This window comes from Hylobates moloch, unplaced genomic scaffold (assembly GCF_009828535.3).
Source record: "Hylobates moloch isolate HMO894 unplaced genomic scaffold, HMol_V3 SCAFFOLD_22, whole genome shotgun sequence".
In the NCBI taxonomy this organism is placed as follows: Eukaryota; Metazoa; Chordata; class Mammalia; order Primates; family Hylobatidae; genus Hylobates; species Hylobates moloch.
In genome coordinates, this window is record NW_026652297.1 from 47,055,510 (window position 1) to 47,070,203 (window position 14,694).

At 44.9% G+C, this 14,694-nt stretch overlaps 1 protein-coding gene across 7 annotated transcripts in view; it reads right to left on the minus strand.

Moving 5' to 3' along the window:
• The window catches only part of SLC20A2 (solute carrier family 20 member 2), a 123,975-nt gene that overhangs the window by 31,365 nt on the left and 77,916 nt on the right, over positions 1–14,694 (minus strand). For all 7 annotated transcript variants that reach the window (XM_032143780.2, XM_032143777.2, XM_032143781.2 and 4 more), the window contains 2 exons: positions 13,675–13,760; positions 10,560–10,656 (listed from right to left, as the gene is read on the minus strand). In XM_032143780.2, the coding sequence (XP_031999671.1) occupies positions 10,560–10,656; positions 13,675–13,760 (183 nt within the window). The remainder of the gene's footprint in view (positions 1–10,559; positions 10,657–13,674; positions 13,761–14,694) is intronic.

A 14,694-nucleotide genomic window follows, 5' to 3' on the forward strand; every position in this document is an offset into this window, starting at 1 on the left:
GCTGGGACTACAGGCGCCCGCCACCACGCCTGGCTAATTTTTTGTATTTTTAGTAGAGACGGGGTTTCACAGTGGTCTCGATCTCCTGACCTCATGATCCGCCCGCCTCAGCCTCCCAAAGTGCTGGGATTACAAGCGTGAGCCACTGCGCCCGGCCAATAAATAAAATTCTAACAACTGGGCACAAACAGCATATTTAAGTTGGGATGAAATCCATTTACATATTATTTCAATATCTAAATGGCTGCACACACAAATGTGGCTGAAAAGGGAGTCAGCTGAGGTCGGGCACGATGGCTCCCGCCTGTAATCCCAGCACTTTGGGAGGCCGAGGTGGGAGGATCACCTGAGGTCAGGAGTTCGACACCAGCCTGCCCAACATGGTGAAATCCTATCTCCACTAAAAATACAAAAAGTTAGCCAGGTGTGGTGACAGGTGCCTGTAATCACACCTACTCAGGAGGCTGAGGCAGGAGAATCACTTGAACTTGGGAGGTGGAGGTTGCAGTGAGCCGAGATCGCGCCATTGCACTCTAGTCTGGGCAACAAGAGTAAAACTCCATCTCAAAAAAGAAAGGAGTCAGCTGTCTTCCATCCTGATGCCCACCCCAGCCCAGCCCACCTACGGCAGGAAGCTGCCATCTGGACACTGCCTGGCTCCGCAACTGACGCCTCTCCTAGTTCCTCAGCAGCCAGTAGCCCTACTTTAAACGCACATGCGCCCTAACCACATACACAGAACTTCTTTGAAATCAGTTGAGAAATAAAAGGATTTTTGTTGTTATTTATTTTTATTTTTATTTTTTTAAGAGACAAGGTCTTGCGATGTTGCCTAGGCTGGTCTCAAACTCCTAGCCTCGTGGGATGTTCCTGCTTTGGCCTCCCAAAGAGCTGGGATTACAAGCATGAGCCACCTGGCCCAAGGAATAAGAGTTTTTTAAAAGGACACTAACCTTCAAATTTAACTCTTCTTTGAAGCATCAACTTACGGAATTACAGGGCAGAAAAACTTTTCACTCAAATCCCATAATGCACACTAAGCAATAACAACATTAGCCAATCCAAGGGTGGAAGTGCGCATGGTTTGAGAACATCATCTTTTCATAGCACTGTCATGTCTCCAGCACTCATCACCCTGAATTTTGTCCATCTGCTGTCAATGGTGACAATAGGCACATTCACACACATTCATACATGCACAACTTAAACACTTATGCTCATACATAAACTCACAGGTAGATATGCAAGAATACTCACCACAGCATTATTTGTAACAGTAACAATTTGTAGAACAACTAATATATGCATCATTATGAAAATGTGAAATAATTATTGTAGACAGTCTTATGAATTAGGCAGGTCTATATGTACTGATAAGGAAAGAGGCCCAAGATCCAATGAGTAATGCAGGCTAGTTGTATGATATACACATGGCATGATGCAATTTATGTTTGAAAAATAAAACATCCACCTTTCCACATTCCCGCTATATCTGTGAATTTACAGAAAAAGTTCTGGGAAGATACAGTGGTTTCCAATTTCTTTACGGAGAGATGGGAGACTGGAGTGGGAATTTCACTTTTTATTACACATACCTTTATATTGGTAACTTAAAACATACATACAATAAGATAAGGATCTGGGAGAATTTACTTAAAAAAGTAAAAAAAATATAAAAAAGAAAAAGAAATAAAAATATATACAAGAATGTCACTTTTGTAAATTGTTAAAAAATTTAATTCAAAGGGGTTAACTATTTAACACTTTGCTCTTAAATAAATTTGCAGTCTTTGTTTTATTGTTAACCATTTTTATACATACAAAGCAGCACAAAGTTACTCAACTGAGGTACTATTAGGCTGGGCAGGGTGCCTCATGCCTGTAATCCCAGCACTTTGGGAAGCTGAGGTGAGAGGATCACTTGAAGCCCGGAGTTCAAGACCATCCTGAGCAACATAGTGAGTCCCTGTCTCTACAAAATAAAAATAAAAAGATTAGCTGCGGGTAGTGGTGCACGTCTGTAGTCCCAACTATTTGGGAGGCTGAGGTGGGAAGATTTCTTGAGCCCAGGAGTTTGAGGCTGCAGTGAGCTATGATGGCGCCATTGAACTCCTGCCTGGGCAACAGAGTGAGATCCTGCCTTAAGAAAAAAAAAAATTAACATACTATTAACATACATTTGGGCTGGGTGCGGTGGCTCATGCACTTTGGGAGGCTGAGGTGGGCGGATCACAAGGTCAGGAGATCGAGATCATCCTGGCTAACACGGTGAAACCCCGTCTCTACTAAAAATTAAAAAAATTAGCCGGGCGTGGTGGTGGGCACCTGTAGTCCCAGCTACTCCAGAGGCTGAGGCAGGAGAATGGCATGAACCTGGGAGGTGGGGTTGCAGTGAGCCAAGATCGCGCCACTGCACTCCAGCCTCGGCGACAGAGCGAGATTCTATCTCAGAAGAAAAAAAAAATTTTTTTATAATTGTAAGAGACAGTATTAATGGAACAGGTAGTTAATACTATATATAGTCAGAATTAATGTATATAAGTATTAAAAACAAAAATCCAGAATCACCTAGCTCAATGATAGCTAAGGTCACTGGGGGAGGACAGGCACTTAACTGCTCAGCTCCCATCCCCCTGACTACATCAGAAGGCTATGGACTCAGCTCTGCCACACGGCTGCACTGACACCAGCAGGCCCCATCCAACTCAGGCTCTGCCCCTGCACCCAAAGCTGAGAGCTGCTTGTGCGACCCCTTGGTTGGTTGCACTGGGCTGTGTCTGGGGCCAAGGCTTCCCGGCGTCTGCTGTCCACCTTCATGTAGGGGTTCATACACGCAGCAAAGGTTGCGCCAAAGCTGGTTCTTGCCAACTCAAATGGTACCTGCTCTTTACCAACCTCAAACTAACAACTGACGCCAACACCGATCCCACGCATGGCTTCAAAGCATGGTTCCTGAAGAGGTTTCCCTGCTTCTTCTGTGGTTTTGCTGATGATAAAATTGCTAATTGTGCTACTTTCGGCTTAGTGCTGCTGCGCCAAACTGATCTAAGAGAGGCAAACCCTGCAGACCACAGGGAGAGAGAAACAATCTGGGATACATATTTTAAAAATGAGTGGACACTTTTGCTATCAGGCCCTATTTTTACCATTCATGCTGAGCAGGGCCCGGAAGAGAAGTCAAGAAGGGCTACTTGATGGGCTCCTTCTAGGACCACACCAGGCTCCCAGCAGGGTCACATGGGGTCCCAGATGGTGTCAGGACCAACACCAAAAGGGTGAACCTGAGGTCAGGGGCAAGACTTCTCACGCTGTGCTTAGATTTAAGATAATATCACCTGCCCTTTGCACCTTTGCCGTCACACCTGCCTCTACCACTGATGTGGCCTGGGAAATAGCCAGAAAACTCTGAAATCACCTCCCAGTCATGAGAAACCGGCAGGGGAAGCAGGAGAGAAACGCATCACCCAAGGGGAGTGGTGAGGAGACAGAGTAACATGTCACGGAGGAGGAAGAAGAGAGAAGGAACCTGGGAAAACAGGGGAAGCTGTTCACAGTAGGTGAGAGGGGGAGCAGAATGGGGAAAGGATCTTACTGAAGTATTCCAGCAGTTTGATGATTTAGCAGAGAATCAGACGAGCACAAGGATTTACTTTTAAGGCCTGCATGTGAAAAAAGTAAACTGACAGTTATCTGTGTTACACAGCTCCAAATTGTACTAAGTATATAAAATCCAGTTTCGTGGATAAAAAACAATTCAATACAAAGATTCAGCACAGGACAGCGCATGAATCAATGCACACCCAAGGCAAATGGTTTTTCTCCTAAAAACTCAAGACTGGCTTCTACACAACAACATTTTTGATAAAAATACTTTCTATTAAATTGTCTTTCTGGTACGGATCTCAAATTGTTTCCAAACAATTATGGCTACATCAGGCAGTAAGACACGGCCGTCATTTCCCCCTGAGGATGGACATACTGGGGCACAGCCTCAGTGGCTCGTGTTCACTCAGCCAAAAGTAGCTGCCAGGAACCAGCGCAAGGAGCTCTGGGTCTCTGTTCTCGGCTCTAGCCACTAAATGGCCTTTGGTGTCAAGCGCCTTTCATTTGCGGAGCAGCAAAGATACGATGAATAGTGATTTAGCTCTAACCTCAAGCATCTTTACAATTCTATTCCAAATTCCCAAAAGATTAGACGAATATTCAAGCCATTTAGGGAGAAATACATAGAACTTTTTATACAAGCTCAGCCTCCATTGTTATTGTCTTGTTGTACTTCTTGTTTTTCACATCTAACACTCATGACTAAGGATCTATAAACAAATAAAACTTACATGAGACCAATAAGGCTTTAGTCCATATCAGTTTCCATATATCATGACCCATCATCTCCTCCCTACAACCTTTCTTCTTATTGACTCAATGCAGATTCTTTGTCTTCATTATATAAATAATCCATGCTCATCGTAAAACTATCAGCAGTACCTACAAAACTGTATGATGTACAAATATGAACCTTCCTCATCATCCTCCCTTCTTCAACTTACTTCCCAGGGAGACAGTAAGAACTATTTGGTGTGTATGTTTCCAGGCATTTTCTAGGTAGGCACGGACACCATGTCGAACATTTATTTTTCTTTTTTCCTTTTATTAAACAGAAGCAGAATTCCACTATATACTATTCTATGCTTTTGTTTGTCACATAACAATATGCTGCAGATATCTTCTCATAGTAAACATTCACACTCATGTGTGCACACACACGCACATACACAGAGATTATCTCCTTTGCAGAATTGCTCTAATATCTTGCCTTATAAATTGAGCTTTGTCTTTTGCTCTACATCAATATGTTCAAAGCATTAGAGGGGCTACCTATGTAATGGGAATTCTGAAACAACTTAGTTGAGAAAATAAAATTTAAAAAAATGTGATTTCCTAATTTGCTCTATAAGTAAAAAATATATATATTTTTTTGCACATGGTACCAAGTATTTTTCTCTTTATTTCTTCCTTTATTTTCTCTCTCTCTCCCTTCCTTCCTTCTCTTTCTTTCTTTCTTTCTCTCTCTCTTTCTCTTTCCTTTCTTTCCTTCTTTCCTCTCTCTCTCCCTTCCTTCCTTCTTTCTTTCTTCTTTCTTTCTTTCTCTTTCTTTCTTTTCTTTCTTTTTTTTTTTTTCTTTTGAGATAGAGTCTCGCTCTGTCGCCCAGGCTGGATTGCAGTGGCGCAATCTCGGCTCACTGCAAGCTCTGCCTCCCGGGTTCACACCATTCTCCTGCCTCAGCCTCTCCGAGTATCTGGGACTACAGGCGCCTGCCACCACACCCGGCTAATTTTTTTGTATTTTTAGTAGAGACGGGGTTTCACCATGGTCTTGATCTCCTGACCTCGTGATCCGCCCGCCTTGGCCTCCCAAAGTGCTGGGATTACAAGCGTGAGCCACCGCGCCCGGCCCTTCTTTCTTTCTTTTTTGAGACAGAGTCTTACTGTATTGCCCAGGCTGGAGTAAAGTGGTGCCATCTCGGCTCACTACAACCTCCACCTCCCAGGTTCAAGCGATTCTCCTGCCTCAGCCTCCCAAGTAGCTGGGATTACAGGCACATGCCACTATGCCCAGCTAATTTTTGTATTTTTAGTAGAGATGGGGTTTCACCATGTTGGCCAACCTGGTCTCGAACTCCTGACCTCAGGTGATCCACCCGCCTCAGCTCCCCAGAAGTGCTGGGATTACAGGCATGAGCCACCGTGCCTGGCCTCTTTTTTTTTTTTTTTTTTTTTGAGATGGAGTCTCGCTCTGTTGCCCAGGCTGGAATGCAGTGGCTAAATCTCCACTCACTGCAGCCTCTGCCTCCCAGGTTCAAGCAATTCTCCTGCCTCAGCCTCCCAAGTAGCTGGGATTACAGGAACTCACCACCACACCCAGCTAATTTTTGTATTTTTAGTAGAGACAGAGTTTCTCCATGTTGGCTAGGCTGGTCTGTAACTCCTGACCTCAGGTGATCTGCCTGCCTCTGCCTCCCATAAGTGCTGGGATTACAGGTGTGAGCCACTGAGCCTGGCTGGTACCAACTTTTTCAAACCAGGGTACATTTGTAATAATTTTGAAAACGAGGTTAATTTAAATGACCCTGTTTTGAATCCAGCTCTTGGTGATAATTGGAGACTCTTCCCACCCCAGGGCTTCCCCAGTCCAAGACCAGGAATCACTGTAACGGCAATTTCTGGCTTCTCCACAGCCTGCACTTCACAATCACAGCATGGAAGAAAAAGGCCCTCTGAGTGCAGGGCTCCTTCTCACAAAGCCAACTGGTGGCCTGAGAGGTTTCTGATGTCCTGGTTTCCTAGAAACTGGATCAGAAACAGCTGCAGCTGGAGGAGGAACAGGGGGAGGAGGAAGAGATGGAAGAAGAGAAGGAGGAGGAAGATGAGAAGGAAGAGGAGAAACCAGAGGAGGGAGATGAGGAGGAGAAAGAGGGGGCAAAGGAGGAGGAGAAACAGGAAGAAGAGGAGGAGAAACAGGAAGAAGAGGAGGAGGACAGGGAAGAGAAGAGATGGAGGAGGAGGAAGAGATATGGAGGAGGAGGAAGAGATAAGGAGGAGGAGGAAGAGATGAAGAGGAGGAGGAGGGGGAGGAGGCCGCAGAGGCAGGGGCAGGCATGTCTCAGGTACAGACATGCTCTGGGGAAGTCAGGAACCAGACCTGGTTAAGTTGGGAATTCCTTTGCTGGTGGAAAAGAGTGAGCAAAGGTTGGGTTAGGGTTAGAACTTTTGGGAGTACCCATTACATTAGAACGGTAATGAGGAAGCCATGTTTCTGGTAAGAGACGTGCTTAGAGCAGCGGTTCTCAAACTGTAACGTGCTTCCAAATCACTGAGGCTCCGCTATTAAACCACAGGTCACTGGGCTGCATTCAGTGGGTCCAGGGCTGGGCCTTGGAATCTGCATCTTGACAAGTTCCTGTATGCTGGCCAGGGACCACACATTGCCTTAGAAGATGCCTACCAGAGGCTTAACTGGGTGACCTGCTTTGACTGTTCAAATGGGCATGCCATGGACTTTAGCATTCACTGTTTAAACACTGAACAAAAACCAGGCCCCACACAACTGAAGACTTTTTCATTAAAAATGAAGCTTAGGCTTGTATCCAACCCAAGTAAGCATTTTATTTCCTAAAGTTATTTTTTAGTCCTTGCAAGTCATTTTTTTAAGAACAAAAATGCAAAGACAATTTTTTTAAAGTGCGAACTTAGTCTTTGAAGTATAAGAATGACTTTTGAGAAAAGTCATATCAAATGTAAAGTAACACAAATCAAACTAAGCCTAAGAAATAACCAACTTCACAATAATTTAGAGAAGCAGAGGAAATCAAAACAAAACACCAAAAACACGAACTAGGACACCATGGCTATTGATGACACAGCTGGACTCGCAGAGATACCCAGTATGAGGAAACAGTATGTAATGAAAGTCTACGTTGAAGGGCAAAAGACCTTCAAGGCTTACATAAAAATAAGATTTTGACTCACTCACTGGACATTCTAGAAACGTTCCCCTGGAATCAAAATATTAGCAAAGTCCTTTTTTGACTCACTGGAGGAACAAAATGGTGGGACCTTCCGAGCCATGATCTTCTTCTCTTCTAGGCAAGCCCCTTGAGAAACTTCAAGTAAAAATTTTTCCATACAAAGATGTGTGGAAAAACAGAAGGACAGGATGACTCAGGAGTTTCTGGCAAGTTAAGGCCAAAAGACTGGGTTAGGTTAATTATGACCGATGGTAACAAAACAGCCTCTAACAGGCACGGTTGGCCTTCTCCGTCCGTGGTTCAGCAGATACTGGCGGCCAACTTAAGGGACTTGAGTATCCATGGATTTTGGTATCTTTTTGTTTGTTTGTTTTTGAGACAGAGTCTCGCTCTGTCTCCCAGGCTGGAGTGCAGTGGTGCGATCTCAGGTCACTGCAAGCTTCCCCTCCCAGGTTCATGCCATTCTCCTGCCTCAGCCTCCCGAGTAGCTGGGACTACAGGTGCCTGCCACCACGCTGGGCAAATTTTTTTAGTTTTAGTAGAAACAGGGTTTCACCATGTTAGCAAGGATGGTCTCGATCTCCTGACGTCATGATCCGCCCGTCTCGGCCTCCTGAAGTGCTGAGATTACAGGCGTGAGCCACCGCGCCTGGCCGAATTTTGGTATCTATGGAGGTCCTAGAGCCAATCTCTGAGGAGAAGGAGGGACCAATGACTGTATGAAGCATTGATTATGTGCCGGGCACTGTGCCAGGTACCCCACCTGCATTATCTCAGGGACTATAGTGTCCCTTGAACGGAGATGCTACTCCTGGCCTTACTTTATAATCAGGAATAAGACTTAGGGAGGGGAGGCGATGTCCCATTCCTGACAGAACAGCCACCCAACTACAGAACCTAACACTAACTTCAGGACTGGGAATAAATACTGCTCGTGGTTTGAGGGAATAATGAACTTCAAGATCCTTACACAGATTTTTTTTTTTTTTTTTTTGAGACAGGGCCTCGCTTTGTCATCTGGCTTGAGTGCAGGGCCACGATCATAGTTCACGACAGCCTTTACTCCTTTATACAGATTTTACAATTATTATTATTATTATTATTATTATTATTGTTATTTTGGTAGAGATGGGGTCTTGCTATGTTGCCAAGGCTGGTCTTGAACACCAGGCCTCAAGTGATGCTCCTCCTCAACCTTCTTAAGTGCTGGGATTACAGGTGTTAACCACCATGAGCAGCCCAAATTTTTTATATTCCTAATTAAGGAGGTGGCTGCTTCTTCACACTAACTAGTATATTAAATATATACAAAAATAGCTGGGCGTGGTGGCTCACGCCTATAATCCCAGCACTTTGGGAGGCCGAGGTGGGTGGATCACCTGAGGTCAGGGGTTTGAGACTAGCTTGGCCAACATGGTGAAACCCTGTCTCTACTAAAAATTAAAAATTAGCCAGGTGTGGTGGCGTGCGTCTGTAGTCCCAGCCACTTGGGAGGCTAAGGCAGGAGAATCCCTGAACCCAGGAGATGGAGCTTGCAGTGAGCTAGTGAGCTGAGATCACACTACTGCACTCCAGCCTAGGAGACAGAGCAAGATTCCATCTGAAAAAAAAAAAAAAAAAAAAAATATATATATATATATATATATGTGTGTGTGTGTATATATATATATGTGTATATATATATATATGTGTGTATAGAGAGAGAGAGCGCGCACGCACTCCAGGTTCCCAAATATACCAGAAGACATTTTAAAGAGAGTTAAGAGAAGAGAAAGAATTTGTTAAGGTTGGGGCTGGGTGCAGTGGCTCACGCCTATAATCCCAGCACTTTGGGAGGCCAAGGTGGGCGGATCATGAGGTCAGGAGATCGAGACCATGCTGGCTAACATGGTGAAACCCCCGTCTCTACTAAAAATACAAAAAAATTAGCCGGGCGAGGAGGCGGGCGCCTGTAGTCCCAGCTACTCGGGAGGCTGAGGCAGGAGAATGGCATGAACCCGGGAGGCAGAGCTTGCAGTGAGCCAAGATAGCACCACTGCACTCCAGCCTGGGCGACAGAGAGAGCCTCTGTCTCAAAAATAAAATAAAGAAATAATTTTTAATCCCCTCCATAAAAAACTTCTGAAACTTTATACAAAAGAACAAAAGCAGCCAGGCGCAGTGGCTCACGCCTGTAATCCCAGCACTTTAGGAGGTCGAGGCGGGCGGATCACAAGGTCAGGAGTTCGAGACCAGCCTGGCCAACATAGTGAAACCCTGTAGTGTGCGCCTGTAATCCCAGCTACTAAGGAGGCTAAGGCAGGAGAATCGCTTGAACCTGGGAGGCGGAGGTTGCAGTTTTCCAAGATCGTGCCATTGCACTCCAGCCTGGGTGACAGAGTGAGACTCTGTCTCAAAAAAAAAAAAAACAAAACATAAAAAACAACAACAAAATCCATGAGAATGACAAGGAAAGGAGTAATTCAGCAAAGAAAATCATCGTTGGCTTCAGTATCTAAAAAAACAAAGCATGGCTTCTAGTCTCTGGATTAACTGGCCTGATATTTCCAGGGGTCTGTACTCTGTGCTGTGAACGGCTTTAGAGCTCCGCTGGGCATTGCTGACTGTCCCACTCACTGGGTGCCAGGCATGGCCCCAGGTGTTCCACACTGTCTCCTGACCCCTGCACAACCCTGTAGGCACGTGGGATTAGATCACATTCTGAGGCTCAGAGCTATGGTGGCAACACAGCTGCGTAAACGGCAGAGTGGGGATTTAATTTTTTTTTCTAACTTGAAAGTCTGCTGCCTTTGTACTCTACATATCGCTTGGGTATTTAATTAAGACAAATAAATGCATTTACCACTCTTTTTACTATTCTATAATGACCATGAGTAATGCATTTTACTATCAGCCAACAACTCCAGCACCTATTCCATAATGACCATGAGTAATGCTTTTTACTGTCAGCCAACAATACCAGCACCAAATAAACCGATACTGTTAGCATACAATGTACTTTGCCCCTGGAGTATGCTTCCAAGGGATCCTTACCTGGCGCTCCTGTGTACATGATGGAAAAGACATTGATTGCTATGGTAGCAGCATAGAATACTGGGAGTGCCCGGAGGCCATTGGGAACAGGGTCTTCCTGTGGGACAAGGAGACAGAGTGGGAGGTCAGGATCCCAGCAGCATTTGGAGCCAACACAGACAAAATGATACAAAATCCTGTTACAAGAAACTCTTCCCAAACCCCAGTGTGGCCAAATGGATGGGTGTTGTCACTGCCTGTGATCTGCTCCACTTCTACAGAAATGGCATTGGCTGGGGCCATCTCTCCCACACAAATGCAATGTCAAAGAGCCCACTGTTGTGGCCAGCAGACACATTAAAGCCCTGGAATCACATGAGCTGATGTCAGACTTGGAAACAGAAAAGAACTGTTGGGTCAAGCCGGTTCCGGAGGACCAAAACCCAGAGCTCAGCATCTCCTTCCTCAAAACCCGTAGCCTCACTACAGCCAAGTCCAGGTTTGGCCCTAACTGGCTACATTCAACAAATAATTTGAGATTCCAACCTCCAGGCATCCTCTAAGAGAGTCAGATGACTTCAGCATCACTGCATTACCATGAGATTTTATAACATTCTATTACACAATGCATCTTAGCTATGTTACCATGTGCTATGAATTTCTGAATCTTTTCACAAGGTATAGTATTTAACCTTCAACTATTAGAAGTTAAAAAGAACTGCGGTTCCTTGTTGAATAATTTATTTGCCATTCGACATTTATTAACTACTTTAGGCTTCTGCTACAACACTCCCTAAATCTAGTAAGTTCAACAAGAATGGTACTGCACATGTTTTCGTTAAATAACATCTGAGAGAATATCAGGCATTTAGAGTTTTTAGCAGATCTACAGAGAATTTTGAAGTAAAAATATGGGCCAGGAACTCCCATCAATGTAACACTGGCACACAGATGTGGCTCAAATAATTCAAAAAGGGACCAACTTCTAATAACCACGAAGGCCACATTCACATGAACATGCTATCTGCCATGATAAAAGGAAAATTAGGTCTAAAAATCGATGAGAGCAGCAGAAGTATGGATAAGCATCTCAAAGACTGCTACTGCCAAATGCAAACGCGCCTGGAAGTCAAGTATGTTTGCAGAACAGTACAGCCCATCAAGGAGCTGTTCTGGAATGTCTCAAGGAGCCAAGAACACTTGTCAAGAGGCTCGAGTTGAATGCAGTGAGGCGTGATGCAGCAAGAGCAGGGCAGAATGAGACTCAAGTGTGGGAGTGTCACACCAGACCAGGCAGGGGAGGCTGCCATGTGGCAAACACCAAGATTAATGGGCTGGAGCCTGGCATGAGTGACACAGCCAGTTATGATCATCTGTGATGTATCATGTGAAAAGAACCCAGGATGAACTGAAAACAAAATGCTGGGAGGCTCAACACCTATGACCTCTGGTTTCCACAGCATTGTTTTCTTAGGGATAAGAGTTGCTAAAGAGAGATTCCCAACCAATAACTTCTGCAGGTGGACAGCCCCGAGTCTATGTTTTCAATTAAATCACCGTATGTTTTTTCTAATATCTTTTTTTTTTAGACGGAGACCCACTCTGTCGCCCAGGCTGGAGTGCAGTGGTGCAATCTTGGCTCACTGCAACCTCTGCCTCCAGCGTTCAAGCGATTCTCGTGCCTCCGCCTCCAAAGTAGCTGTGACTACAGGCATGCGCCACCACGCTGGGCTAACTTTTTGTATTTTTAGTAGAGATGGGGTTTTGCTATGTTTGCCAGGCTGGTCTCGAACTCCTGACCTCAAGTGATCCACCGCGCCTGGCCTAAAATAACTTATTCTTGAAACTCATTGACCGACTTCTTGTTTGACCTGTCTCCTTTCTTCCCTCCACTTCCTTTCTCTCTCTCCCTCCCTCCTTTCCATCTATCCATCCCTCCATCATCTGCCACTCATCCAAGCATCTGTTATTCCCTCCTCCTAAATATTTACCAAGTGTCTTGTAAGTGCTAAGCACAGTGCTGGGCCCTAGAATACAGAAGTGGCCAGGGCAGTCATGGTTTCTGCTCTCACAGATCTTACAGTCAAATAGTGAACAGGCAACTAAGCAAGAAATGCAGCACCATATGACATGCTAAGTGCCGTGATGGCAAGGTGGACTGTGGTCAGAGCTCAAAAGAGAGGGGACCAGGCGAATCTGGGGGAGAGGAGGAGAGGAGCAGCTTCCTAGGAAGTGACACCTAAGGGCTGAGTAGGGCTTGCCAGGTGAGCATGGATTCCAGAGACAGGAGGGGAGGGGTGAAGGCTGGCAGGCTAGAGAGGGGTGTGCCTTCTAAGATGTGAATATGAGTGTGCCTGGTCCCAGGAGAAGGAAGGGTGAGAAACGGGGAGGGCAAGTTGGTGCTCTCCGAGAGAATGGACCCTTCAACAGACGGCCAAGCAAGGCTGCAAGAAAAGGGTTGTGCTAGCTTCCAAGCAAGGTACAGCCTGGAGGGTACGTCCCTGCCTGCAGAGGAAGCGTGCACTCGATGTTTATCAAACACTGCAGCAACCCCGTGACTGCCAAACAAAAGAAGATAGCCACGTTTCGTGTCTAGAACACTGATCTTAGTAAGCACTAATTTTTTTTCCAGACAAGATGTACCCAATAGGTATATTTCCTTCTTTTTATCCTTTTCTCAAATTGAGTCAGTGTTTCAAGCTTGCTCTCTCCATTAAAAAAAAAAAAAAAAAAAAAAAGGAAAACACCTTCACATTTAGGTAAGGAAATTCTCCAGCTGTTTTTTAATGACAGTTTCAAAATCTTAACACTATCTCATTCTATTCTGCTTAACATTCAGGAAATAATTACCTTTTCTTTTTGAGGTCTCAGCACAACTCCTGGGAGTGCTGATTAATGAACTAAAGTACAGAGCCAAGAAACACTATTTGCAGTGCTTGTTTCTGGGGGAATCTCTGAGTGATTTACCTTGGCTCTTTCTGGCTATTTATAATAACATCTGATGCTAACTGCAGGGTGCTGTGCCTCAACAATGTATGAATACAATTATTCCTCTAACCCCTCTCGTTATTAATTTCTACTGAGTAGAGCCAAAATTAGTTCTTAAGATTTAATTAAAAGTAGCAGCCCCACTTACCTTTTTTAAGATGAAAATTCTGATGAGTACAAACAGCAGGCCAGACATGAAACCAGACAACAGTGGAGATATAAACCAAGAAGCAACTGAATAATTAAAAAAAAAAATCTAATGAATGTTAAAATTCATTCATAATTATGGTCCTATTCGTAGAACACAACGATAAGCAAAATGTATTACATACATTCATAAGTATTTCCAGAATTATTTACTTTTACTTCAGAACCTAACAGCCGTGTGACTTGGCAGAGGTGACCTTCACACATTTGTGGCCACACTCAGACATCAATACACAGTTACACACCACTGACCACACTGCCAATGCAGGGTCAAGAAACCCCTGCCCCGAGCTCGGGCCTCAGAAGACAGCATTCTGAGTCCTGCCTCCCACGGAGTCCTTCTGCCTGCCCTTCTTATCAACACATATGGAGACTCGGTCGCTCTTCCAACAGTAAGGGTTATTTAAAAGCTGGGCCAACTTCCATTTCCTTTGCCAAGGCCAGCCGGGTACTTTCATTCCTGCCATCTAACTGCTGGAACTCTGAAACTTTTAGCCTCTAGCCAAGTAGTTCCCGCCTCTGGCTGTATAGTGGAACCATCTGGGGCGTTTTCAAACACTCGTTTGGCCCTGGCTGGACCCCCAGAATTCTTATTTAAAAGGTTGGAAATGGGGTACGGGCATTGGTATTTTTAAATCGCTTCCCCGGGTCGTTCTAAAGTACAGCCGGAGTTGAGAACCACTGTTCTAGAAGCCTGGGATGGAAGGTGGGTTTCCTTGTGGTTTCTGCCGCTGCCTGGCAGCTCAGGGATCCCGTTTGACCCAGGACTCCTAAGGCCATCATGATTCTTGTAAAAAATTGAGTAACCCAGAATATGGAAATGGAGTGAAAGAGTATCGTTCACGATGGGTGGGTTGGTATTTGTGGAGGTGAATGGATTTACCTCTTGCTAAAAGCAGAGCCAGGCATTAACTTATTAGACACCTGAGAATGGGTGCAGGCTTACATTTTGGTCCCTGCT